Here is a 23,370-nt window from a genome sequence, read left to right as displayed (position 1 = left end):
CATTTTAATTTTTCTGCTTTTCTTTTTCTTCGGATTCCCCTGTAGTTCTGGATAGAAATATAGATTCTAATGTACAATTTTCAGGGGTTTATGTTGTCGAGTCCACACGTGTCGAGTATTTTTTATAGGCTGAGTCCCGGATCCATGGTTCCGGCTTAAGTTACCAAAGTTCTTAAATTCAAATTGACCCCTCGATGTTTATATTGGAGACCTTCTATATTTACCTGCACACTCTGAAAATGTCCTTCGTCTCTTCCATTCAAAATATCCAATCATGAAACCATGTGCCGAGGCCAAACCCACTATGGAGTCGCAATGAGGCAATACGAGAGGGATCAGCCACACAGCCTCTTTCCCTGTCTCGCCGTCGGTTGCAGAAGCCCCGGCACTGTGAGCTAATGAAAGGACCTTCACACCCGCAGATCTCTTCCAGACTAGGGAAAGGGCCATCTACTATCGCTTGAGCTTGATTCAAGTCTACCCTTGTCAAATTTCTTCCAACAATCCATCCCCGAGTCCTTTCTTTGTCCTACCGGGAGAAAGGGAAAAAAAAGACGCAAAGAACCCTAATAGCTCAACAAAAGCGCCGACAATGCATTAACGACACCTCATACACAACCATATATACTTTAATTATCACGACCCCCCTCATTACCTAAACCTCACCTCTACCCATTATGCCACCCTCCCGCTCCAGTGTAACGAGCGACAGCCATGAGCGCCTCGAGCCACGACTCCTGCGCGCCGCAGAATCAAATGATGTTGACTCCCTCAAAAAGACAATAGCCCTCGCCCAAGAGTGCAATCAATTAACCGATAACTTCCTCCGCATCGGACTAATGCGCAGCGCAGAACGAGCATGCATCGCTGCAACAGAATGTCTCCTTACACTCGGCGCAAAAACAGACGTACCCTCAAATCGCGCCTCACCACTCCTCCGCGCCGTCGAGCGCGATCACTACGAAATAGTCCGTCTCCTTCTCGACCACGGGGCGAGCCCAGACTCAGCCGATAAAGAGGGTCGCACGGCCCTGATGACAGCTGCGTGGAAGAATCACGCTGATATTCTGCATCTACTCATTCTCCGCGGCGCGGACGCGTGCAAGCGCGATCTGCGCCGTCGGAATGTATTGCATAATCTCGCGGCTGATCAGGCTTGTCGGTGGGGGTGGGGGGATGAGATTGTGAGGATGTTATTGAAGACAAAGTGTCCTCTCGATGGGGATGAAGGACAAGATGAGCTTGGGCGAACGCCATTGCATTGGGCTTGTGCTTCGGGGAAGTGGAGGTTGGCGGAGATGTTGCTGACGAGGACTGGGGAGGGGGAGGGGGATGAGCGGAGGCCAGCGGAGGTTGATGCTGTTGAGCTGCGTGGTAAGACCGCGTTGCATATTGCCACAGCTCACGACCGGGCGGATATCGTGCAACTGTTGCTTACGCACAAGGCTGCCGTCAATGCTGCAAGTGACGGTGGATGGACGCCGCTTCATAATGCCTGTGATAAGGGGTGTGAGGCTATTGTTCGGATTTTGATCAACGAAGGCGCACAGATCAATGCACAGCTTTTAAATGGTATTACGCCGCTGCATCTTGCTGCCCAGGGGGGTCATAGCGAGGTTGTAAAGTGTCTTCTCGAGAGGCCGGATCTGAAGCGGAGGGTTAGGGATAATTTTGGCAGTACACCGTTTCTGCGCGCGGCGCAATTCAAGCGCAAGGATATTGTGCTCCTGCTTGCGCCGTTTAACAATGTTGAGAGTCTGTCTGATGATGTCAAAGAGGCTTGTGCTGCTTTCGACGCTACTGTTGTTGATTTTGGAAACTTTCATAATGAGAATCGGGTTAAGCGCATGTCGGTGTTTAATCTACTTTATGGGAGGGATCAGGAGAATCCTAGGAAACAGGCTGTTACCACTGTGCCAGCTGATAGTCGTGCGACTGATTTCCGGTGGATTCACTTGCCGGCGAATAATATGGCCTGGGTGGAAGCCCTGCTCACCAAGTCTTTTATTGAGGAGGGAGCCCACGATGTTGATGGATTCAAAGGACTAGAGAAGTCTTTTAACTATCAACATCGGGGTCAAAGGACTCACTCGCACTTTATGCGGCCATTGTGTCAGAACACGCCTCGGACAATGTTGCGGCGATATGAAGAAGAGACTTCGGAGGAGCCTGTGTCTGATCATGGGCAAGTGAAGGCTGTGGATAATCCTGCCCGCAAGCAAAAAGGCACAGGTGGCAAGCCCGACAAGGCGGATTCTTATTTCCCCGATGAAGGGCATGGGAAAAAAGGCAAAAACAATCCAAAGCGTGGCAAGTCTGGTAGCGCACCGGGAACTCCCAAGCAGCAGGAGACGAAAGGGAAGTCACAGTGGGGCCAGAGTGAGAAACAGGCGAAATCATCGCCATTATATGCATCGAGCTTTTGTAAAGATCCTCACCCTCTGGTTTCTGCATGCAATGTCTGCGTATTCATGCCATATCTACACTTTGAGACTGCGGAACGCAGACAGCAGATGCAGGAGGCAATCTCACGAGCAGAAACGCTGGAGTTTGTATCCAATGGGATAAAGAGAACGCGCACAAGAGACGTGTTGCTTATCGACGCCCATCTGTCATCCTCAACGACCTCCCTCCATGTCCGTCGAACACTGGATCAGTTTTTCTACCCAAACATCGATACCCAGAGCCGTGATCAGGATCAAGTCGTGTACCGGTACCAAACAAAAAGCCCCGGAATGGGGGTGGAACCCAAGATATTCATGGTTGATCAACTGTGGATGTGGGTTCTAGGCACGAATCTGATTGTAACAGCCTTCCCGCAGAGATGGGATCAGCCCAAGAATGACCCGCTCAACGTTCTGGATGGGATTATTGAAGATATCAATTCTAAGACCCGAGACCCTGTCAAATCCGTCTATGATCTAGCTATGATAATCACAAATCGATGTTCGGGCGTCTTCGATCGACATCGCTTGGGTGACGAGGAGTACCAGTTCCTAGATATGTTCGAGTCGTCTATTGGTATAGCTACGGACAAAGAGACCGTGCTGTTTAACCAATTCAACCATGCTTCCGGACAGGCATCGGACTGGCTGAAAAGCCACCGGAAACTGAACGGTTCCTATAGTTCTCCGCCAAAGTCCGGCAATGGCATAGACGACGATCAAAGCAGCAAATACTGCGACGAGGATGGCCAGCCACTGTTTGTCGACCGACTCCTAGATATCGGTCAGGAAACGAATCTATTAGCCGAGACAAAGGACATCCGAGACGAGCTGAACATGATTCGGACGGTGCTGGAACACCAGAACAACGTATTGCTTGACTTCCAAGAAGTCATCTGCGAGACCTACCAAGGCCAGCACCGATCACAATTCGAGGTCAAGAAACGATTCAAAGACCAACAGCGCATGATCGACATGCACCTGAAGGACATTGACCGCATGGATAAACAGGCTGAGCGCATCTACCACTCCATCACCGATCTGCTCGATCTCAAGCAAAAACACGCCAATGCCTTTGAAGCACGTTTTGCCCGTGATCAGGCTGCTGGTACAACCCGCCAGGGAAAGACAATTATGGTCTTCACTATTGTTACTATCATCTTTCTGCCATTGTCGTTTATTGCCTCCATCTTCACGATCAACTTGAAAGAATTCGAAAATTTGAATCTCGGCTATGTGTCAAAGTATACCTTTGGTATTGGTTTTGCAATTTCCATCCCACTTGTCTGGCTCGCTCTCACGGTTGATGATATTGGTGGTTTCTTCCGTGTGGGCAGCCGGCGCTGGCGGTCTAGCCGGGAGAAGATGCTTGCGAAGAGTGAACGGCTTGCGAAAAGCGAACGTGGTGAGGAAACGCTCCAGGCTTTGGAGATGGAGAAAATGATAAGTCTTTCGCGTATGCGGAGGAGCATCGACGCTGGATATGGTGGTAATTTGTTACCTGTTTCTTCACGCGGCACCGGGGCGTCGAGGCGGCCTGATTTATATGTCGGTGGATTAGGAAATGGCAGTGTGCGAAAAAGCTACGATTTGCGGTCCAGTCAGGACTACAGATCACGATGATATGATTTTACGGCATCTTAACGATTGCTTGTTCCTATAGTTTGTCACTTCGTCTTGATCATTTTGCTGTCTCAATTTTTGGGCAAAAGTTGGATATACCCGTCTCTATATAGCGCTAAAAGTAATTGAACTTCTGATAAGAATTGAAGATCTTCTGACCAATGAATCAGCTAGCTCTAACACTCGTAGAGGTTGACGTCTATTCTAGCTGCATACCACCCTGACTCTCACCTTTCCCATTACCAAGGATCTCAGCAGGGTGGTACACATTCATGATAGCCATAGCGATGAGCATCAAAAGACCATCAAAGATGTACATGAAAACTTCATGCGTCATGGTGTACCCATCGTAACCCTCTTTGTATTCAACCAAGCGGAACACGGACCGGACCAAAATCAAAAGGCTAACAATGTACAGACCGATTAAGATGGTAAACCAGTTGCGCTGTCTGAAGCCCTCGCCGCGGGTTTGGTTACGATCTGACTGTGATCTGGAAGTTGGCTGACGCGAGATTCGGAAGTGAAAAACCGTTGTGACAACCACGAAGAAACCGAAGAAGAGAAGCTGGACGACCAGGCCACCGATTGTGATGTTGGAGCCTGTTTCACGCATGGAGCCTGCTGTAGCCATGAGGCCACCGCCTAAGATGAGATGCATGTTAGAATTTGTGTTCTCAGTCCATAACTGGCCGGCTGTCTCATCTGATGTCATGGACGTTACTTACCAGAACACTGCAAGAGAAATGAAAACACATCTCCTCCCACAAAGATCTTTGTCATCCACTTGACTGGCACCAAGCTCAGGTGCTCGGCGTTAAGATAAGTCACTGTTCGCCCCAAGATCATGTAGATCGATGCGGCGTACAGCGGCGGGGCAAGCAGGATGAAGAGTGATTGCATGGCATATAAGGGGATTCCATAGAAGTTGTCATGCGATGCAGCGCGACAGATGTATCCTAGAACCTGGACTGTATGAGTTGAGAGTCAGTGATGCCTTATAAAGTCAAACAAGTAGCCTGCGTAGGTAACATACAGATTCCGCCAATCACGAATGGGATGAAGTACCAGCATCGTGACTTTGTGAGTTGATAGCCGTGGTAAGCGGTTGTGATGCCGAAGAGAATGATGAAGATGATAGCAGCTGGAAGAGAGGGATTGTATCCGTAGATATTATGTTGTTCGGCCATCTTACGATGAGATTAAATGAATATTTGAAGATTAAATGAATGAATTAAGGAGTTGAGTCCATTGCTAATTGGGGACAAAGTGAGATTTATAATAAATTGGACAAGAGCCATAGACAAGCATCGTTACCATAGCCCATTATAGCTTTTGAAAATGAGACAAGATCCATGATCCACTATAATTTTAGGCGACCTTCAAATTGAATGCATTGATTCGATATTATTCTTATCATCTGGGAAAATATCTTGGCTTTTGCGCAGCTTTGACGCGATGTGGGGGGAGGTTCTTCGAATTCGTTTCCGTCTCCGTTTCCGTATTCGTTTCCCCGTAATTGCACTCGAGTTGATTCCTCCTTATATTTGTACCCTTCGATAATGGGCCCAAGGAGAACACATCGGAAGTCACGAAATGGCTGTCCACAATGTAAGGCTCGAAGACTAAAGGTACACCGAATCTTCCCCCCCTGTCTTGAGCTTTCCTAACCAGCAACAGTGCGATGAGAAATATCCATGTACGAACTGTACCAAACACGCCATTGAATGCTCCTATATTGATCGTGGCATATCAACTCCGGCTGAGACTCCAGATACTCGGTCAGAGTCATTGGCGTCGTCTTATGTGCCTTCACCTTTGAACACAGAGTCATACCAATCAACCCCTGCCGGGCACCCATCAGCTCTTGGTGATGCCAGGCCTAGGTCAGAGAGTAGATCTTGTCTGCTACAATTTCTTTCCGACTCCCCAGATGAAATTCCAGCTTTAAATACGGATGACTGGGCCTCAGATCTGGAACTCATGCACCATTACTGCACGGTGACATGCAATACTCTGACAATCCGCGAAGACTCACGCCATGTCTGGCGCGTTGTTCTCCCAGTGGAGGGATATGGCAATAAATATTTAATGCACGGGATATTGGCTCTGGCTGCCCTGCATCGTGCCTCTCTCTTTCCAACTCAAAAAGAAAAGAACATTAAGGCATCTGCCTACCACCAGGCAGCTGGGCTGAAAGAGTTTCGGGAGCTTATCTCCTCTCCAGTTGACCCTAGCAACTGGCAGCCAGTCTTCTGCTTTGCTTCTATGATCATGGCCTATGTTTGTGCTTCGCCGATCCGACTGGGCGAGGATCGTTGGCCGGCTCCTATATCGAACATGGTGGAGCTCTTTTCCGTCATCCAGGGATTGCAGACCCTTATGGAGCCATGGTTGCCTTCCCTTCGTAGAACTCAGCTCGCACCGCTTGTCAACTGCGTCTGGTTAGAAAGTGACATGCTCATTGCAAGGTGAGCTTTTGAGTTCTCGAAACCCTACATGGTACTTGTTGAACCAAAAAAACTGACCCCGTTTCAGCCCAGCAGCTATACAGCAATCTCTACTTCCTCCTGACATTCATGTTCGGATATCACAACTCCATCGATTTATTGATGAATATCCATTCCCTCAAATACAACCACAGTCCCACCAGAACTTGAACGCCTCAGATGAAGTACCACCTGTCGATTACCGAGCAGACTACAAGCACTCACTGAAGTTCTTTGAGCACTCGACTCGCCAGATAGAGCTTGCAGGCCCCCACGTGGAGGTTGGCATGGTCCTAATGTGGGCATACTCACTCTCCAAACAATTCCGAGATGATTTGGAAGCATTTCATCCTGCAGCTCTCGTACTGCTGAGCCATTGGTGTGTGCTGTTGAATCTTGTTAATGATGCCTGGTTCATCAAAGGCACTTCACTTCAAGTGCTGGAGGAGATTGAGATTAAGATCAACCCCGGCTTTAGGGAGTGGCTCGTATGGCCGAGAAGATGGGTCTGTGGGAAATGACCTACGCTGTTCACTGATCTTCAAGTCCGAAACATTGGTGGTTACGGGGCTTTTGTCTACAAGACCTCTACCGAGAAAGTATTCACGAAATAATACTAGTATTGCTAAGAACTCTGTTCTTATGCCGTTTCCATATTTGTGATCCCTACGGAGAATGACTTGATTGGGGTTTTATCACCACTTCCGGACTACGAGGTACGGCCAATAGTGATGGTAGGTGATGGAGACTTTTGGGAGCAATAGAATCAAATCAGGCGATATCTTCGGGTTCGCAGCTGTAATGGCGCATGAAGAGATCGAATCCCTCTTGATTACTCTTCTCTAGATTGACGATATCTGATCACGAATTTGTTATACAAATCATATTTCAGACTTTTTGTCAGTATACAGCGGACTTCGAGAAAGACCATCCCGATTAGGCAATCTTCCCCTAAATCCGAACTTTTGACTTGGACCGAGCTGCGCCACAGAACGCCACGCATGCTGTGCCACGCTATTAGTTACCGCCCTGCCCACCGCCTATTAAGTAAAGGCAAAATATCGACGCAGGAGATGACGATTATCGTTGATGAGAATGGACGGACAAGTCCGCTTCAATCCCATGCCATTTGGCCGGATACTGCCGAGACTAATTGTTACCTGGGACAGTTTTGGACTCAGGCCTCTTTTTGCATCGCTCAGAGAGCTGGGTTGTCAATTCCTCGAACACAATGGCATTTGCTGGACCGCGGAAGACAAAGAGAAAACAATCTGGACCCTAGCATCAAAGCTTTGGCCGCTAGCATGCCTTGAAATACCCTTGGAACTATGGCATTTATATAATTCATGTGATTTTGCCGAGCCCTAGCTCAACCCCATCATACGACACTCCCCTAAACCTCATAATATCATTCTTCTCTCTTCTTTTCTTCACATCCCCTCAAAATAATTTACAGCTGATAGGAATCTGCAAAGTCTCTAGTGCCATGTGAACAGCATGTGCCTGAACCTCCCGATTGTCTCCGACAGCACGTGCAGCCCGTTCTCACCGACTGCTCCGAAGGGTTCCGGGTGCCCACGAGTATGGTAGATAGAACAATCACAACAGCTTTCAGTTCTAAAACATGTTCACGGGAGCACGAGTATCCGATCCATTATGGAGCCTACCAAGTGGACCAGGTCCAAGATCCGTTCCGGACATCTCCTTCCTTATCCTGCCGATGACGGGTACGAGTGAAGTCATCGGTGTGTCAACAAAGAGCGAACCGTGAAACCTTCGTTATGAGCGCCAATGCCGCATTTAGATAGCAAGTGCTGGAGCTGAAATGAGATTGTTTTTTAACATTTTACCTTATCCACTGATACACTGAGTTAGCCCCTGCATTGTCATGCAAACCCGGCCATTGAGCGCGATGCTCCCTCTGGGCCGCCAGGTCTTACGTATACGGAATCCGTTCCCTTACCTTGCCCATCCTCTCAACTCTACATATATATCTTCTTCCAGCATTGGTCCAGCAGTTCATTCGCGAGGCCGGAGATACCTCGCAACGCAAGCTGAACAGCCCATCATATCTCATTCGTCTGATGAGGAAAAAGACCGCGAGCGAGTCGTCATTTTAGGATCTGGCTGGGGTGGATACACTCTCTCGCGCAGGCTTTCTAAAAAGACCTATGCGCCTCTCATAATCTCACCACGCTCATACTTTGTCTTTACTCCTCTCCTTACCAATACAGCCAGCGGATCCCTCGACTTCTCGAGCATCGTGGAGCCTGTGCGCGATCCGCGCTCCAAAGTCAATTTCATCCAAGCAGCTGCGCGTGGAGTTAACCTGAAGAAGAAGACTGTGCTATGCGAAGCAACAGTCGTCAAGAGCGGTGTTACCGAATCACCTCGAACATCTGAAGGGGAGCGAAGCACCGAGGAGGGCCCGGATACCACGAATATGAAGCCAATGCAAGCGCAGCGCCACTGGGAACAGGGACAAACATTTGAAGTACCCTATGATAAGCTCGTCATCGCCGTAGGCGCTGTCAGCCAGACATTTGGAACACCGGGAGTGCGGGAGAATGCGATGTTCTTCAAAGATATTGGAGATGCAAAAAGGGTCAAGCGGCGCGTGCGGGAATGCTTCGAGCTCGCCGTCCTACCATTCACTACACCAGAGATGCGAAAGTGGCTGCTGCACTTCGCGATTGTCGGAGCTGGTCCAACTGGCATCGAGCTTGCAGCGTCCCTGCGTGATTTCATCTACTCCGATCTGATGGTGCTATACCCGTCTCTTCAGGGAATCCCGAAGATCACGTTGTACGATGTTGCGCCCAAGGTGCTCTCGATGTTCGATGAGTCGCTTTCCCGCTATGCGATGGAGACTATGGAGCGTGAGGGTGTCGATATCAAGACCTCATACCACGTCCAAAGTTTGCGCTGGGGTGCACCTGGTGCACCTCCACCATACCAGATGGATCCCAAGCGCTGTCTCACTCTTACAACCAAAGAAGATGGCGAGATGGGCGTTGGTATGTGTGTTTGGGCAACAGGTAACGCCATGCCTAAGTTCATCACGGACTCGCTTGATTCAGTCGACGCATTCCCGGAAGACTCGATCCATAGCATCGAGGGCTCCTCGACTACACCTACAGATGTCCAACAAGCATCGTGGAAATTTAAGAAAGCTCCCAAGACAGGTGCTCTTCTCGTCGACGGACATATGCGGGTACAGCTGCAAAATGAAACTGGCCAGACAGCCGTTCTCCAGGACGTGTTTGCAGTGGGTGACAATGCCATGCCAGAGAAGGGTGCACCCCCTGCAACAGCTCAGGCCACCAGCCAAGAAGCGAAGTGGCTAGCTGATCGTTTGAACAAAGATGACCTCAGTCAAGCTCCATCGTTCTCTTTCCGCGACCTGGGCACGATGGCGTACATTGGCGATGAGCGGGCATTGATGCAAATACCTTATAAAGGTGACCGTGGTTCAAACAGCATTCTTCCGGAAGGAATCAGGGGCCGTACTGCCTCACTTATTTGGAAGATGGCGTACATCAGCATGAGCATCAGCTGGCGCAATAAACTACGTGTGGCTTTCCGGTGGATGTTGAATAGGTTCTTTGGCCGGGATGTTTCGCGGTTTTGAAGAAGATAATCTAGACAAATTATGTCTCAGTATTGCCTAAAATACATCAAATTCAGGATATTACTCTACCTTAGTTATTAAGTGTTAAGAGGGTTGGGGAGGAGAAGAAAAGTGAAAAATAAAGAGAAGACACCGGCGAGGGGGGTTTATAAACAGGCAGACATACAGGTAATAAGATGTGACAACAGATCAGATCGTCATAGCAACATACAGGTAAACAACTAGCTACAATGAGAGCAGGCGGGGTTAAAAACCCCTCCTATTCATGTATTCCGTGGGATCTGCCAGTGACTATTGAACTCTTGGAGTTCAGTCACCAACTTATCAGGACTCGCACGAGAACTGGGAGTTTGATTTGTATTCGGACCTTCGAAGGCCTCAACAACTGGTGTTGATGTCTTTCGAGGACCACCCTCTGCGCTGGCTCGGTGGGCTACGGTGAGACAGGGAGGATTGGGAAGAGGAAGAAGAGAAGAGGAAGAAAGGTGGGAAGAATCCTTTTATAGTCACACGTACCTTCCTAAAATGGATGGGTCCCAGTTGCTCCTTCCCAATTTACAAACTCCAATTTTTGCAAGTAAACAATGAAAAGAAAAAGATTATTTCTAATATTCCAAATATCTTGACTATCTCACAAATCCAAAGTATTGGTCTCTCACTCGTCACCTCCATCCTATATCCACTCAGGTGAATCTATATCCCAGTTAGTATGATAACCCAAAAAGAAAATGGTCAGATACATACCTCATAACATAAGGACAAATCTCCTCTCCACCATAAGAAGTCCAAATAGCCTGCTCACGAACAGGCGTACCAGTGCGAGCAGCATTGATCATCAACTTGCTATTGATATAGATACCAACATGTGCAACCTTGTTCTTGCAATCACCGCCAGTAGCCCAGAACAAAAGATCACCGGGCTTAGCCTGCGAACGAGGGTACCGCTTACCCATGCTGGTGTTGTACTGATCCTGCGCGACACGGGGAATCTTCTTCTTCAATGCCTGACAAATAGCATATTGTGTCAGACCGGAGCAATCAAAGCCACCGCCAGAGGGACCCTTGCAACCACCACCGCCCCAGACGTATGGGAGGCCCTTCTTCTTCTGGGCTGCAGCGATGATGGCCTTTCCAGTACCGGTGCTACCACCGCCGCCGCCTCCGCTGCCGCCTCCGCCGCTGCTGCATTTCTTGGTCACGTAGCCGTCGGTGCCGGTTTTCACGTAGTAGTCGGCTACATAGCAGCCGTCGGATGTCTTGTCCCAGATGTTGTTTCCGGAGACTGATTCTCCGCTTGTTTGGCAGGTAATTTTGACATCGTGAGCCTTTTTGTATGATTTCACGACCGAATGGCTTGTTCCGGGACCAGAGCGACAGTTGACGGTCTCGCCGCTGATCGGGTAGGCGCTGACTGTTGTTATAGCGGTCGTCAGGGATAAGGCAATGAGGGAAAGGCAACGCATGATGGATAGCTTGGTTGTATGTCTTTGTGATAGAGTGTTGTTCTCTGAGGTTTGGAAGGACTGGGATGAAGAAGATCGGAATAACGATGGACATCGAAGCCTTTATAGACAAACTATTCACGCTATTCTACGACTATCCTACGAGGATTTCTCCGGCATATTGCTGTGTGTTCGTGTTTATCGTATTTCTCTTGCAGCAGGATGCGACCCTTCACTCGTATTCAAGCCTCTGGTCCGACACGATCATCGTGAAAATTGCCTTGTCGACCCCAACTGACCGAGATCTCCTAGATTGTTTACAAAAATAACACATTCACGGAGTTTAGTAGGCACTAGCTGGGGTTTTGGTTGATCTTTTCTCGTAAGTTCGTGTTCCTGCGTTCATACTTCCCCAAGGGCCACTCACAACACAGGGAACACGAGAAGTACTATTTATAGCAGATGCAACCATAATTTAGCCCCAAAACCAGATATTCATATTTTAGCTCAAATTTCATGCAGTATGTTCATAGTCAGTGTTCCATTGCTGTTCCAAAACTATAGTCAAAGTTGATTGGGGACCTCCAAGGTTGGATTGGAGGCCTGTGCAATACAAGAATTGGATACGAGAGATTTTGCTAGGGGGATATATTAATATGCTTGTAGACTTGGGGGCCGCATATGTATAAAATATTAAGAAACTCGTGTGGGCTGAAGAATGTGCTACGCCCAATCGTTGACTATGCTTAGAATCACCACGTCACCGGCGATATAGTTACAGGTATGCACTACGAGCCAGCACAATACGACGACCCCGAGACCGACGAGAACTTCTTCTCAAAAGAACTCATTGGACATACCAGAGCTCTCAACTATCCCAAGAATTGGAACAATATTCTCAACTCGATCCCAGCACCAGGGAAGCAGAAGGCCTTCAATAAACTCACTATGAAGACAGAGCCTATCAAGAGTTGGGATCCGGTGATATTTTATGAGCCTGGAGAGCCTCGTCGGCCGTTGATCAAATGTATCGAGTGGGTTGAGGACCAGGCTATTCCGATCTTGATTAATGCGGGTCTGATTCATGGAGGCATGAGCGTATAGCTGGTGTTTAATGTGAGAGAAATTGGTCTCAATTGCTGTTTCATGGAAGGGCACATCTTTTATGTAGTCTTCCTTGTTTTGATATAGTTCATTCCGCCTTTCAGCAACAAGTATGGATATGATATCGCGTTCTGGGGCAAGGGAGAGAACGGAGGTATAATGGAGGCGGAGTTTAGAGAGTGTTGGTTAAAGGTTGTTAGTATTTATACTTATCCTGGTGCTGCCGACAATCTGACTGACGCTGAATTTGGCATAATTCTATTTTTAATTTCTGTCCAAAATACTTTTCTATCCTCCGGGAGGAGGGTTACGAGTCTGACTGAATTACTCACATTTTGGTGTTCGATCATTTACACACTCGCCCCATCTTATTTGCACCGGTGGCAAGTCACATGGATCTTCATCGGGGACTCTGCTTGATAATATTAAACGAAAAGTATACGCTACTGAAAGGGATGGTAGCCGGCGCAAGATTCCTAGACGAGAGAGATTAGCATGGAGCACGATGAGAAGCCAGAGATCAGGGCATAGTCAGGAATTGATGGAGACGGGGGCAAATATGCGCAGTGCGCAATCATTATTCCAGTTCAATTCTGTTCATTTTCAAGTTAACTGCCTGTCTTGCACCATAAAACAGGAAAAGGGCATCAAATCACCAATCCGGCCAAAAACAACAATTGAATGGCGTCCCTTTAGAATGCAATATTGGCGCAAGTAAAGGCAGGTGTGACGGATCTCGAGTAGTCAGCAATCATCGCTTCAACAGCTGCGTACAGCCCAGGACCTAGCAAGAACAGACCAACCATCATGACAAGGACATTGAGCAGAGTAAGAGCAGTCTTCCCCACGCTGTTGAAAAGCGAACCCCGGTTTAACCGCCAATATGCGACGGCGAAGTAAATGAAGGCGAAGAAAGAGTCGAACGCTGCGCTGAGTAGGGAGAGGAAATCACCCATGCTAGGAATGATCTCTGCGAAAACAAACCCGACTACATACCAGATTCCCACCATTATTGCCACCCAGACACTCCATCCAATTACGGTGTGGCTGTGCGAGTGTCGGGACTTACCGAGGATGCGGGCGTAGATAAGTTTACCGGTTACGTTGGCGTAGATCACGCCGATGACCAGGGTAGGGACGATCACGAATCCGAAAGATGACTTCTTGTATGAGACCACTCCTAGACTGCCGAAGGCTGGCGCAGTAGCATATTAGCCAAGGTAGCGGAACCCAATGGCCGAAGGGACAATGAATAGGATTGCGGAGATCCCGGCGAGAACAGCCAATGCCTTGGGGAAATCTTGAGGCCTTTCCATCTCTGAGATAAATGTTGGGAACAGGATTTGGGAGGCCCAGAGGTAGGCGATGTTCAACACGGCGTTTAGGCAGGCGACCCATGTGGTGCCTGGGAGAGGGAATGCATATGTTTTGACCGGTCCGTCTGTCGGGTAATCGCCTTTGTATCCGTGTAGAGGGCCGTCTTCGATACGGGCAAAAACGAGGAAGAGAATGATCGCGATGCCCATGCAGGCAGCTATAAGAGAATCAGTTGTGGTCCGTTGAGAGAGATGGAGAGGCATTAGCTACTCACATGAAACCATTGACATGAAGCTAATATGTTGTAAAGTCCGGGGCATGGACATGAGGATTCCTACAAGAGCCGTAATGATTGAGAAAACTGCAGTGCACAATGAGTGATTTGAGAGGGTATTAAGAACCTTCGCGCCAGTCAAAACGTGAAATCCGACGAGAAGAATGTTGTTCGAGAGCATCATAAATGCGGAGAATATGTAGGCAGTTTTGCTTTGTCCAAATACATAGTATCCGAAGTCACCTGGCGGTAATTAGATTGTTAGCTCTCATTTCAAGTAGTAAATCGGGATACTTGGACTGCCGCAGACTCACAGATATCCATGATCAGAGGATGTTTCATAATATACCTATGCATTGTGATAGAAGTAGTCCAAAAAAAGCACTCCGCATAAGATCATAGTGAGGATCCCGGCGACCCATCCGAGAACCCTGAAGGCAACTAGTAAGCTTCATGAAATGGGGTGTTCGAAGGAAAGGGTTACTCACGAGAGGGACCATGACTGTACCATAATGGCCAGACAAACCTGCTCACCAGCCAGTAAGCAGGCTGTCTTCTGCCACGACATAGTACGAAGTTTGATTTGATTTGCATGGTCTGGACGAAAGGTAATGTTAGCTCGGTGTGGCATAATAAGCTAGGGCTTGGAATCGGTACCTGCGGTGACCAAAGCATTGATGGTATCAACCTTGTCTGTTCCATTTGTCTCGCTACCCATGATGTAGCCTGGTCCCTTGTTGTCCGACATGTTCTAGGTTGTGTTCAAGATCAAGAAGATGAAAGTGATTAAGATAGGTAAAAAAAGGTAAGTCTAGGCAAGTAGGTGGTAGGATGTATGGATTGTAAGGAAATGAGAAATCAATTACACGTGGACGATGTCTCTTTTATTTTTTCTATTTTCCTTTTATCTTTTCATATATTGATTTTTAGTTATTTATTTCTTAGACACCTTGGTGTTAAGGTGTCACCAGTCCAGAAATGGCAAGAAGGATAACTACCTACCTAGGCATCACGATATCAGCTAAGGTTATCTTGTCAAGACTTAACTAAAACTTGGAAACTTTGCTCATCAGCCAGTTTATTTTAACTGGCCTTTGATTTCTCCAATTGGTTTGACTTGTTCTTGGAAGCCCAATTCTTTCGCTATTTCAATGTCCTTGGCACATTGCTTGATTTACTAGAGCTCTCATGCTATACATTTCAACTACAGCTTCGCAGTTGAGCCCCGGCCATGCACAGCCCGATCAACAATTTCCATGGCCTGGAATAGCTGATAATCGTGCTGTTTAGGAGTGACAACCTGCACACTGAGAGGTGACCCGAGGTACACCCGACGGTCAACTGTCTTCTCGTCCCCTATTAAAGTCAATTAGCAAAGGACCACCAGTCTACAACATATCAAAAACTTACACAGCTGCCGATTAGCCTTATCCCAACTTCCCAACACAGGTGTATCCATCTCCCGACCAATCTCAAGATCAGATTCTGTGAATGAGCGGACAGGAACCGAGCTAGCCGGGTAGTCTAGCAGCACAAAGCTCGAGGTGTACCCAACGGCATTGTAACGGTCGAGTTCTGGGACCGGATGAGGCGCTACAGGGCAAATTATGGCGTCAATGCGTCGGGTGACAGAGGAAGCCTGTGAAGTCAATGTCCACATCTTCATCATCTCCTCCTCAATTTCGGCACGCTGAGCCTGCAGATTTGCCAGTTGAACTACAGTCAAAGCCTTGCCGCGCTTCATACGGCCCTGTAGCCAAGGAATAAGCTCCTCGCCCATGCTCTCGATGAGATCGAGCATATGGGACCCGTCATCGATGCCCATCAGTCGACCAGCGAGGGCTTGGCATTTAGATAGGGCTGAGGGAACGGGAATATCAATGACCTCGACACCGGGGGTACGGCGGAGCTTGTTGGCTACCTCGTTCAAAATGCGGGTAATCGGGGGCAGAGGCGTGACGAGGCCATCGGTCTTGAGAATACCAATAGTGAAGTTTCGCGGAGTCAGAGCAACCGGTACCGACTGTGACGGCCAGGAGCCCGGAATGCAATCTGCCCCGAACAGCTCGGCACGAGGCACGATCTCCGCCATGACGGCATTTATATCCGCAACAGATCGAGCTAATGGACCGGCTACTGCTTGCAACCCCATCCGGCCCTTACCTTCAATCTGACCGCTCTGTTGGCCTCCATATGGCACGCGTCCAGTACTCGGCTTGAAACCGTAGATACCCTGGCACATAGCTGGGATACGGATGCTACCACCGATATCCGTGCCAAAGCCGACCATGGACCCGCGCATGGCGATCAAGGCCCCCTCGCCGCCGGTACTGCCACCTGCAGTCCATTGCCGGTTGAGGGGGTTCAGCGTGCGGCCGAAAAGGTGGTTGCAGCTGTCCAAGGTTCCGAGTGTTTGGGGTATGTTTGTCTTGGCGATCACTACTGCACCAAGAGACTGCAATAGGTCTACTAACGGGGCATTTGATTCTGCAGGTTTGAATGCCAGAGCAGACAATCCAATGCTCGAGTCCACGCCTTTTATATTGAATGTATCCTTCACTGACACTGGGAGCCCATGCAAGGGGCCGAACGGGACGCCCGTGCGTTGGAAGTGATCGTCTAGCTCCTGGGCTCGTTGCAAGGCGCGGTCGAAAAGGGGTTCGGTTAGACAGCGGGTGACTTGATGAGCTATGGCTGCTCTCTAGAGTATACCATATATATCAGTAACTTAATTGGAGATAAGCTAGCATGGGAGCGCACCTTGCAAAACCCTCGCACCACATCCTGGGCCTTCAATCGACCCTCTGTCATTTCCGCTACCAGGCCGCGCACATCGTATTTCTCTGTTATATCCAATTCCTTGGGTGTAAGTATACCACATGTTCGTGGAATATCCATTACTCCGACTCGTTGGTAATGTTTTGGGCCAACGGTGATCGAGTCGGAAATTGATAGCATCCCGCCAGGGATAACATGTGCGGGTAGTTGCCATTCGGCAGGGATAGCTGCAGCAAGCTCAGCTTGCTTGCGCTGGGCAACTGCCACATAACGGGGTTCCTGGGAGGCCATGGTGGATGTGTAGTGAGAATGGCATCGAGGGAATGGTATTTAATGCGGGGAGTGTGGAGAACAATATAACCTCGGCCCAGGCGTTGGAGAAGGTCTCCACGGGTACTTCGACTAGTCAACCCCTCACTTGGATGCCCTCAAAACCTATATCTGTTTTATAATGAAACGATCAGCTTAGATAGATCTTTATTAAAGACAAGTTATGGAGTTGGAGGTCTATTTGGGATTCTAATTTCAATATGATGAAGTTTGGCAATGGCAACTTGATCAAATTTATATCCTAAGCTTTCTTTGTGTCCACATGGAACATACCCGTTATCACCTCAATTCAGACATTCAAAGTCTCCCCTTCAGCACAGCTCCACCATCCGTCGTAATAACAGCTCCATTCAAATGACTCGAAGCTCTAGACCCGAGGAAGACAACCAAACCAGCAATATCCTCAGGCTTGCCAAGACGACCATTCGGTGAGAACGCCTCAAGATCTTTCATACCACCCTTCGCCTCAATCAGTCCAGAAGCCATCTTCGAGGGATAGAAGCCCGGTGCAATAGCATTGGTCAAGATGTGACGTGGCCCAAGCTCGACAGCCAAGTTCTTCGCCAGATGAATCGCAGCCGCCTTGGAGGCGGAATAAGACGGGGTAGCATGATCACCAACTGTGCCAACCCCAATACCTGCCACAGAGGCAGTGATAATGACGCGGGATGGATCTGTGATGGTTGCTTTTGCTGTGAGGAGAGGGGTGAATCTAGTTCGACGTTAGAACCGCGTTTCATCCCTAATATTGACTAAACTAGTAACATACTTCTGGATCGTGTAGAACACGCTCTTCACATTCAAATCCATAACTTTCGAGAACATCTTCTCGGGGTGGGTATCGAACTTCTCGCCCCATGTCGCACCAGCATTGGCGAAGAGAATATCAACACGGTCGGTGGTCTTAGCCACTTCAGCAACCAGTCGATCTAGCTCTTTCATATCTGAGCTGTCGGCTGGGACAGAGATGGCTTGGGCGCCAGGTCGCTTGTTAGGGATGGCATTGAGAGCTGCGACTGCTTCGTCGCAGGCTGCCTTCTTGCGGGAGGTGATGTAGACTTTGGAGCAACCAGCTTGGAGAAGACTGCAAAAATGTGAGCATATCAGGAAATATTTGACATAGAGAGATACATACCCTGAGGCTGCATGTAGCCCCAATCCCCGAGAACCGCCTGTTACGACAGCGACCTTGCCCTCAAGGGAGAAGATACTGGAGAAGTTGGAGAGTTTGACTTGTTCGTCGACGGACATTCTGCAATTGATTGAAACTCGATTATGTTAAAACAGCTAAGGGAAAAAGTAGTTCTAGCTATTTGTATTGGTATAAGCCGAAACGGCCGAGGCTCGTTGGCTTTCCCCCGCTTAGTGCTCCAGGGGGCCCCGGGCCCGAGCCGGGGAGTTTTGAAGATTAGTAATCTATAAATAGCCTTCCAAGGTTGGAAATCCCCCGGCCATCCCATTCACCGTGGAACTTCAACTGTTTCTTATCTATTGATTAGTCGCATTTGACTAGGGTGAAAATACAATAAGTACAAGTATACATAGGGTATACTATACTGTACTTTGTTGTTCCGCTTTGAAATGGCCAGTCCTTTCAGATGCAGTTTTATATCAGGTTCTTCCGGTCACCGGTGGATCGCGATCTACCAAGATCAGTTACTGTTTATATGTTGACCCTGGACTGCTTTTTATAATTTCGAGTCGACTCTATAAAAAGGCAATGGATACATTGCACACTATAGGCAGAGTGAGGAGAGCAGATTAGAGCAACTTCAAAATGTGCTCAATCCAACTCCACCTGTGGATATCATACCTTGGTGGCCTCAAGATCCGTGCTATAACGTCACTTAAGAGGGGTACCTCAAGGACCTTGGTGGTTTATCTTTCTTCTACATCCTTAGGCTTCTTTTCACTCTTCTCTATACTTGACACACACTTACATCCACAATTTCAGCATGTCTTCTCAAAATCACACTCTGCCTCCTCTGCCCTATGCCTACGATGTAGGTATTATCTGCTTACGAATCCATAGAACCCCCTGCAATGAAGCTAACAATCAAAGGCGTTGGAGCCCGTTATCTCTAAGCAGATCATGGAGCTGCACCATCAGAAGCATCACCAAACATACATCAACAACCTGAACGCAGCACTCTCCGCTCAAGCATCTGCTACTACATCAAATGATGTCCCTACCTTGATTGCGTTGCAACAAAAGGTCCGTTTTAATGGAGGCGGTCACATCAATCACTCCCTGTTCTGGAAGAACCTGACCCCCCCTGGCACACCTGGAAATGACATCGGCGGTGCACCCGCTCTGCGCGAAGCAATTCTCTCCCGCTGGGGCTCGCATGAAGCCTTTGTCAAGGCCTTTAGCACCGAGTTGCTCGGTCTTCAAGGAAGTGGATGGGGATGGCTAGTGAGCAAGGGTGGTGCTAAGGGACGACTTGAGATTGTTACAAGCAAAGATCAGGACCCTGTCAATGGACCTGATGTGCCTGTATTTGGTGTGGATATGTGGGAGCATGCCTACTACCTCCAGGTACGTTGACTCCTATACCTGAACCCTTTCTCGTCTGTATCTGCCTGCTAATATATCTTGAATACAGTACCTGAACAACAAGGCCGGTTATGTCGAGGGAATTTGGAAGATCATCAACTGGGCGGAAGCAGAGAAGCGCTACACTGCTGGTGTCGAGAACCCACTGAAGCTGTAAGGTTGATAATCAACCAAAGTTTTGAGCTTCATTTAGTTTCAATGACCTGGTGCTCTCCAAGTACGTCTAGTATTTCCAACTCATGCAAATTGATTTACTATTCAAATTATGTCTATCAAGTATGTCTGTAGATAGTAGATGCTCGTCACTTAACTGTACTTAGTTGTATCCCACCACTCCAATGCCCAGGATCGAACCACCTTCCTCTCTGACCGTCACCTGTCTGCCGATGACACCCTTCTCTGAGACACCCAGGTCCAGCCTTTCGGGCAGCTCAAATTCGATTTCTGTTGTGTTCGATGATTTGGAGTTCTTTCCTTGTTCCATATTCAGATGGAACTGATGAAGTGGGGAGGATTGCGATGTAGTGGAAAGGTCGCCATATTTTCTGACATGAACTGTAAGCCTTTCTTTGTCCGTACTCCAATACCTCATGGGAGACAATTGACTTACTCGATGCGTATATCGACATTTCGACACTCTCTGAGTGCGTGGTATGTCTCTGCATCTTCTGTCCGGAATATTGCCGTTGTTTTATGCGTTGCGTCCTTTTCACGAAAGAAAAGAGAGTATGATGACATTGAGCCAGTCGATGATGATGATGCAAATGAGGATACCGATTCTGGTGACGAGGACCGCGATGCACTTGAAACGCTCGAGCTCCTACGAGTCTCCCGAGGGAATAGGACGGCAATAGTGCCTCCGAATGTTGGACGGTTGGTTTCTCCACACATGGTGATCTATAAAAGTGAAGATGTTGAAATGACTCAAATGAGATGGGATGCAGGAAGGTTGATATACAGATGACTATATTGACTGTAGGTAACAAGGAAAAGAAAGACAATTACAGGTAGACCAGCTAAATAGGATCCCAATAAACCCCCAAGGTGCTCAAGGTGAGGGTGATCGAGCACGAGTGAGCACATTACCTAAGATAAAAGTGGATTTCCTCAAATCTGCTCATGTGGGGCACTTTGGAGCCTTATGGCCTTATGGCCTTGTTGCCTCAGGAATACAAAGTGCCTCAGGCATTTTTACGATCTGTCACTATTTATAAATAACCTCTAGTATATACTTCGTTTCACTATAAGCGCTTATCCCAGTGTCCAGTGGTCGAAATTGTTATATGTGAGTCTGGGGTAGGGCCGTGTTGGGCAATCATACCCCTCCTCTCCACTACAACGTACACAACCCACCATCAACAAAATGGACCAGCCATCCCCCACCGACTACTATGACCTAGGTGACTACCGTCGCAATGTGACCACAACAAACGAAGATGCCCAATTATGGTTTAGTCGGGGTTTGATCTGGGCCTACGCCTTCAATCATGAAGAATCAGCCCGATGCTTTGAAAAGGTCGTCGAGTTCGACCCGACATGTGCCATGGGATACTGGGGCATTGCCCTTGCCCTGGGACCCAATTATAACAAGCCATGGCAGCTCTTTGATGGAGAAGATCTCTCTGCCACCACGACTCGCGCCCATCGCGCGATCCTGCAGGCGAAGAAACACGCTCCCGCCGTGACGCCTTTGGAGAATGCTCTTATCGACGCATTACAGTACCGGTACCCCCAAGAGCAGCCCATAGAAGACTGCACCGAATGGGATAAGAAATATGCCGAAGCAATGACAACAGTGTACAATGATAACCCGGATGACCTCGACGTAACCGCGCTGTACTGCGATGCGCTGATGAACTTGACTCCATGGGGTCTGTGGGACATAAAGACGGGCGAGGTCGCATCAGGGGCAAAAACACTCGAAGCAAAAGAAGCGCTGGATCGAATTTTGGAACGAGATGAAGCCCTCGATCATCCTGGCATCTTGCATCTCTACATCCATCTGATGGAAATGTCCCCCACGCCTGAGGTTGCCCTGCCGGTAGCAGGGTACCTGCGTGGCCTTGTACCTGATGCTGGTCATCTGGAGCACATGCCCTCCCACATCGATATCTTGTGTGGCGAGTACAAACGCGCAGTAACGGCTAATACCTCTGCTATCCGTGCAGACGAGAAGTTCCTCGCTAACCAGCCTTTGGGTCATTTTTATAATCTGTACCGTGCACACGATTATCATTTCAGAATGTACGCTGCTATGCTAGGTGGCCGATCGAAGGTCGCACTTGAATCTGGGGCCGAGCTTGCGCGAATAATCACCGAGCCTCTTCTGCGCGTCGGGTCTCCGCCAATGGCAGACTGGCTGGAGGGCTTTGTCGCTATGCAAATGCATGGATTTGTGCGTTTCGGTCTCTGGGAGGAGATTATAGCTACAAAGATGCCGGAAGATGCAGAGCTGTATTGCGTCACGACTGCTATGATGCACTATGCAAAGGGTGTCGCGTTTGCTGCTACAAGTCGCGTATCGGAGGCAGAAGAGGAGCGAGAACGGTTCCTACAAGCGGTGAAACTTGTCCCGGCTTCGCGGACTATCTTCAATAACCGTTGTATCGACATCCTCGGTGTAGGTGAGGCGATGCTCGATGGCGAGATTGCGTATCGCCGTGGCGAATACGATACTGCGTTTTCATATCTCCGAGACGCTGTCAAGAGGGATGATGCTTTGCCGTATGATGAGCCGTGGGGCTGGATGCAGCCGACTAGACATGCTCTGGGCGCATTGTTGCTTGAACAGGATCGCGTTGAGGAGGCTGCAGCCGTATATTCTGCGGACCTTGGGGTTGATACGTCTCTGCCCCGTGCTTTGAGGCATCCCGGTAATGTATGGGCTTCGCATGGGTATCATGAGTGTTTGGTCAAGATGGGTCGGAAATATGAGGCGCGTGCCATGTTGCCGCAGCTGAAGATTTCTTTATCCTGGGCGGATGTGCCTATTAAATCGTCGTGTTTCTGTCGGCAGAGAACTGAGTGACATATATTTCCTATTTTGGAGTTATGTCCGTGACTTTTGACTAGAGGTAGCTGAAATATACCGTGAGTTGTGAGTTTCAAGGATATCACGGGTTAATTTACATAAAATGCTCAAGCAATTGGCTTGTATGATGAAGCTGGGTCGGAGCTCGTATGAAAGTCAAATCCGCAGGTGCTCTTGTCTGCTTGATTGGGCATCCTTGTCATTTTATGTCTCATACGTCTTACTATACTACATGAGATATACGGTTTTGAAACTCTTGCAATGAGCATAAACAATTATTGTACATTATGACGACATTCCTACATAGTTGTTGTAGCCAATGGACGCTCTACCCTGAGGTTCTGTTAAACCGC

The 23,370-nt window shown here is 48.5% G+C and overlaps 10 protein-coding genes across 10 annotated transcripts; 5 read left to right on the top strand and 5 right to left on the bottom strand.

Moving 5' to 3' along the window:
• Positions 1–677: 677 nt before the first annotated feature.
• PGRI_044000 (ankyrin repeat protein) lies at positions 678–4,067 on the top strand (the record flags this gene model as incomplete). The annotated part of the gene is made up of 1 exon (XM_040792113.1): positions 678–4,067. The coding sequence occupies one exon, from the start codon at positions 678–680 to the stop codon at positions 4,065–4,067; it is 3,390 nt and encodes a 1,129-aa protein (XP_040649169.1).
• Positions 4,068–4,266: 199 nt separating this feature from the next.
• Positions 4,267–5,254, bottom strand: PGRI_043990 (RTA1 domain-containing protein; the record flags this gene model as incomplete). The annotated part of the gene is made up of 3 exons (XM_040792112.1): positions 4,267–4,709; positions 4,793–5,035; positions 5,101–5,254. 3 exons carry the CDS (start codon positions 5,252–5,254, stop codon positions 4,267–4,269), a joined length of 840 nt encoding a protein of 279 aa, XP_040649168.1.
• A 3,211-nt stretch (positions 5,255–8,465) lies between these two features.
• On the top strand, positions 8,466–10,184 carry PGRI_043980 (putative pyridine nucleotide-disulfide oxidoreductase; the record flags this gene model as incomplete). Its single annotated transcript, XM_040792111.1, has 1 exon — positions 8,466–10,184. One exon carries the CDS (start codon positions 8,466–8,468, stop codon positions 10,182–10,184), a length of 1,719 nt encoding a protein of 572 aa, XP_040649167.1.
• A 683-nt stretch (positions 10,185–10,867) lies between these two features.
• Positions 10,868–11,647, bottom strand: PGRI_043970 (C40 family peptidase; the record flags this gene model as incomplete). The annotated part of the gene is made up of 2 exons (XM_040792110.1): positions 10,868–10,877; positions 10,929–11,647. 2 exons carry the CDS (start codon positions 11,645–11,647, stop codon positions 10,868–10,870), a joined length of 729 nt encoding a protein of 242 aa, XP_040649166.1.
• A 762-nt stretch (positions 11,648–12,409) lies between these two features.
• PGRI_043960 (uncharacterized protein) lies at positions 12,410–12,730 on the top strand (the record flags this gene model as incomplete). Its single annotated transcript, XM_040792109.1, has 1 exon — positions 12,410–12,730. One exon carries the CDS (start codon positions 12,410–12,412, stop codon positions 12,728–12,730), a length of 321 nt encoding a protein of 106 aa, XP_040649165.1.
• Positions 12,731–13,422: 692 nt separating this feature from the next.
• On the bottom strand, positions 13,423–15,069 carry PGRI_043950 (Amino acid transporter, transmembrane; the record flags this gene model as incomplete). The annotated part of the gene is made up of 6 exons (XM_040792108.1): positions 13,423–13,915; positions 13,961–14,264; positions 14,322–14,564; positions 14,636–14,670; positions 14,810–14,918; positions 14,979–15,069. 6 exons carry the CDS (start codon positions 15,067–15,069, stop codon positions 13,423–13,425), a joined length of 1,275 nt encoding a protein of 424 aa, XP_040649164.1.
• Positions 15,070–15,525: 456 nt separating this feature from the next.
• On the bottom strand, positions 15,526–17,390 carry PGRI_043940 (putative general amidase; the record flags this gene model as incomplete). Its single annotated transcript, XM_040792107.1, has 3 exons — positions 15,526–15,677; positions 15,732–17,022; positions 17,082–17,390. 3 exons carry the CDS (start codon positions 17,388–17,390, stop codon positions 15,526–15,528), a joined length of 1,752 nt encoding a protein of 583 aa, XP_040649163.1.
• A 336-nt stretch (positions 17,391–17,726) lies between these two features.
• Positions 17,727–18,680, bottom strand: PGRI_043930 (oxidoreductase, short-chain dehydrogenase/reductase family; the record flags this gene model as incomplete). Its single annotated transcript, XM_040792106.1, has 3 exons — positions 17,727–18,141; positions 18,199–18,513; positions 18,565–18,680. The coding sequence occupies 3 exons, from the start codon at positions 18,678–18,680 to the stop codon at positions 17,727–17,729; spliced, it is 846 nt and encodes a 281-aa protein (XP_040649162.1).
• A 704-nt stretch (positions 18,681–19,384) lies between these two features.
• PGRI_043920 (superoxide dismutase) lies at positions 19,385–20,143 on the top strand (the record flags this gene model as incomplete). The annotated part of the gene is made up of 3 exons (XM_040792105.1): positions 19,385–19,432; positions 19,492–19,968; positions 20,036–20,143. The coding sequence occupies 3 exons, from the start codon at positions 19,385–19,387 to the stop codon at positions 20,141–20,143; spliced, it is 633 nt and encodes a 210-aa protein (XP_040649161.1).
• Positions 20,144–21,349: 1,206 nt separating this feature from the next.
• PGRI_043910 (Tetratricopeptide-like helical) lies at positions 21,350–23,014 on the top strand (the record flags this gene model as incomplete). Its single annotated transcript, XM_040792104.1, has 1 exon — positions 21,350–23,014. The coding sequence occupies one exon, from the start codon at positions 21,350–21,352 to the stop codon at positions 23,012–23,014; it is 1,665 nt and encodes a 554-aa protein (XP_040649160.1).
• Positions 23,015–23,370: the final 356 nt, after the last annotated feature.

The sequence above is a fragment of the Penicillium griseofulvum genome (genome assembly GCF_001561935.1).
Source record: "Penicillium griseofulvum strain PG3 chromosome Unknown contig_90, whole genome shotgun sequence".
In the NCBI taxonomy this organism is placed as follows: domain Eukaryota; kingdom Fungi; phylum Ascomycota; class Eurotiomycetes; order Eurotiales; family Aspergillaceae; genus Penicillium; species Penicillium griseofulvum.
Note: the sequence above shows the minus strand (reverse complement) of the source record. Positions and strands in the feature narration are given on the sequence as shown.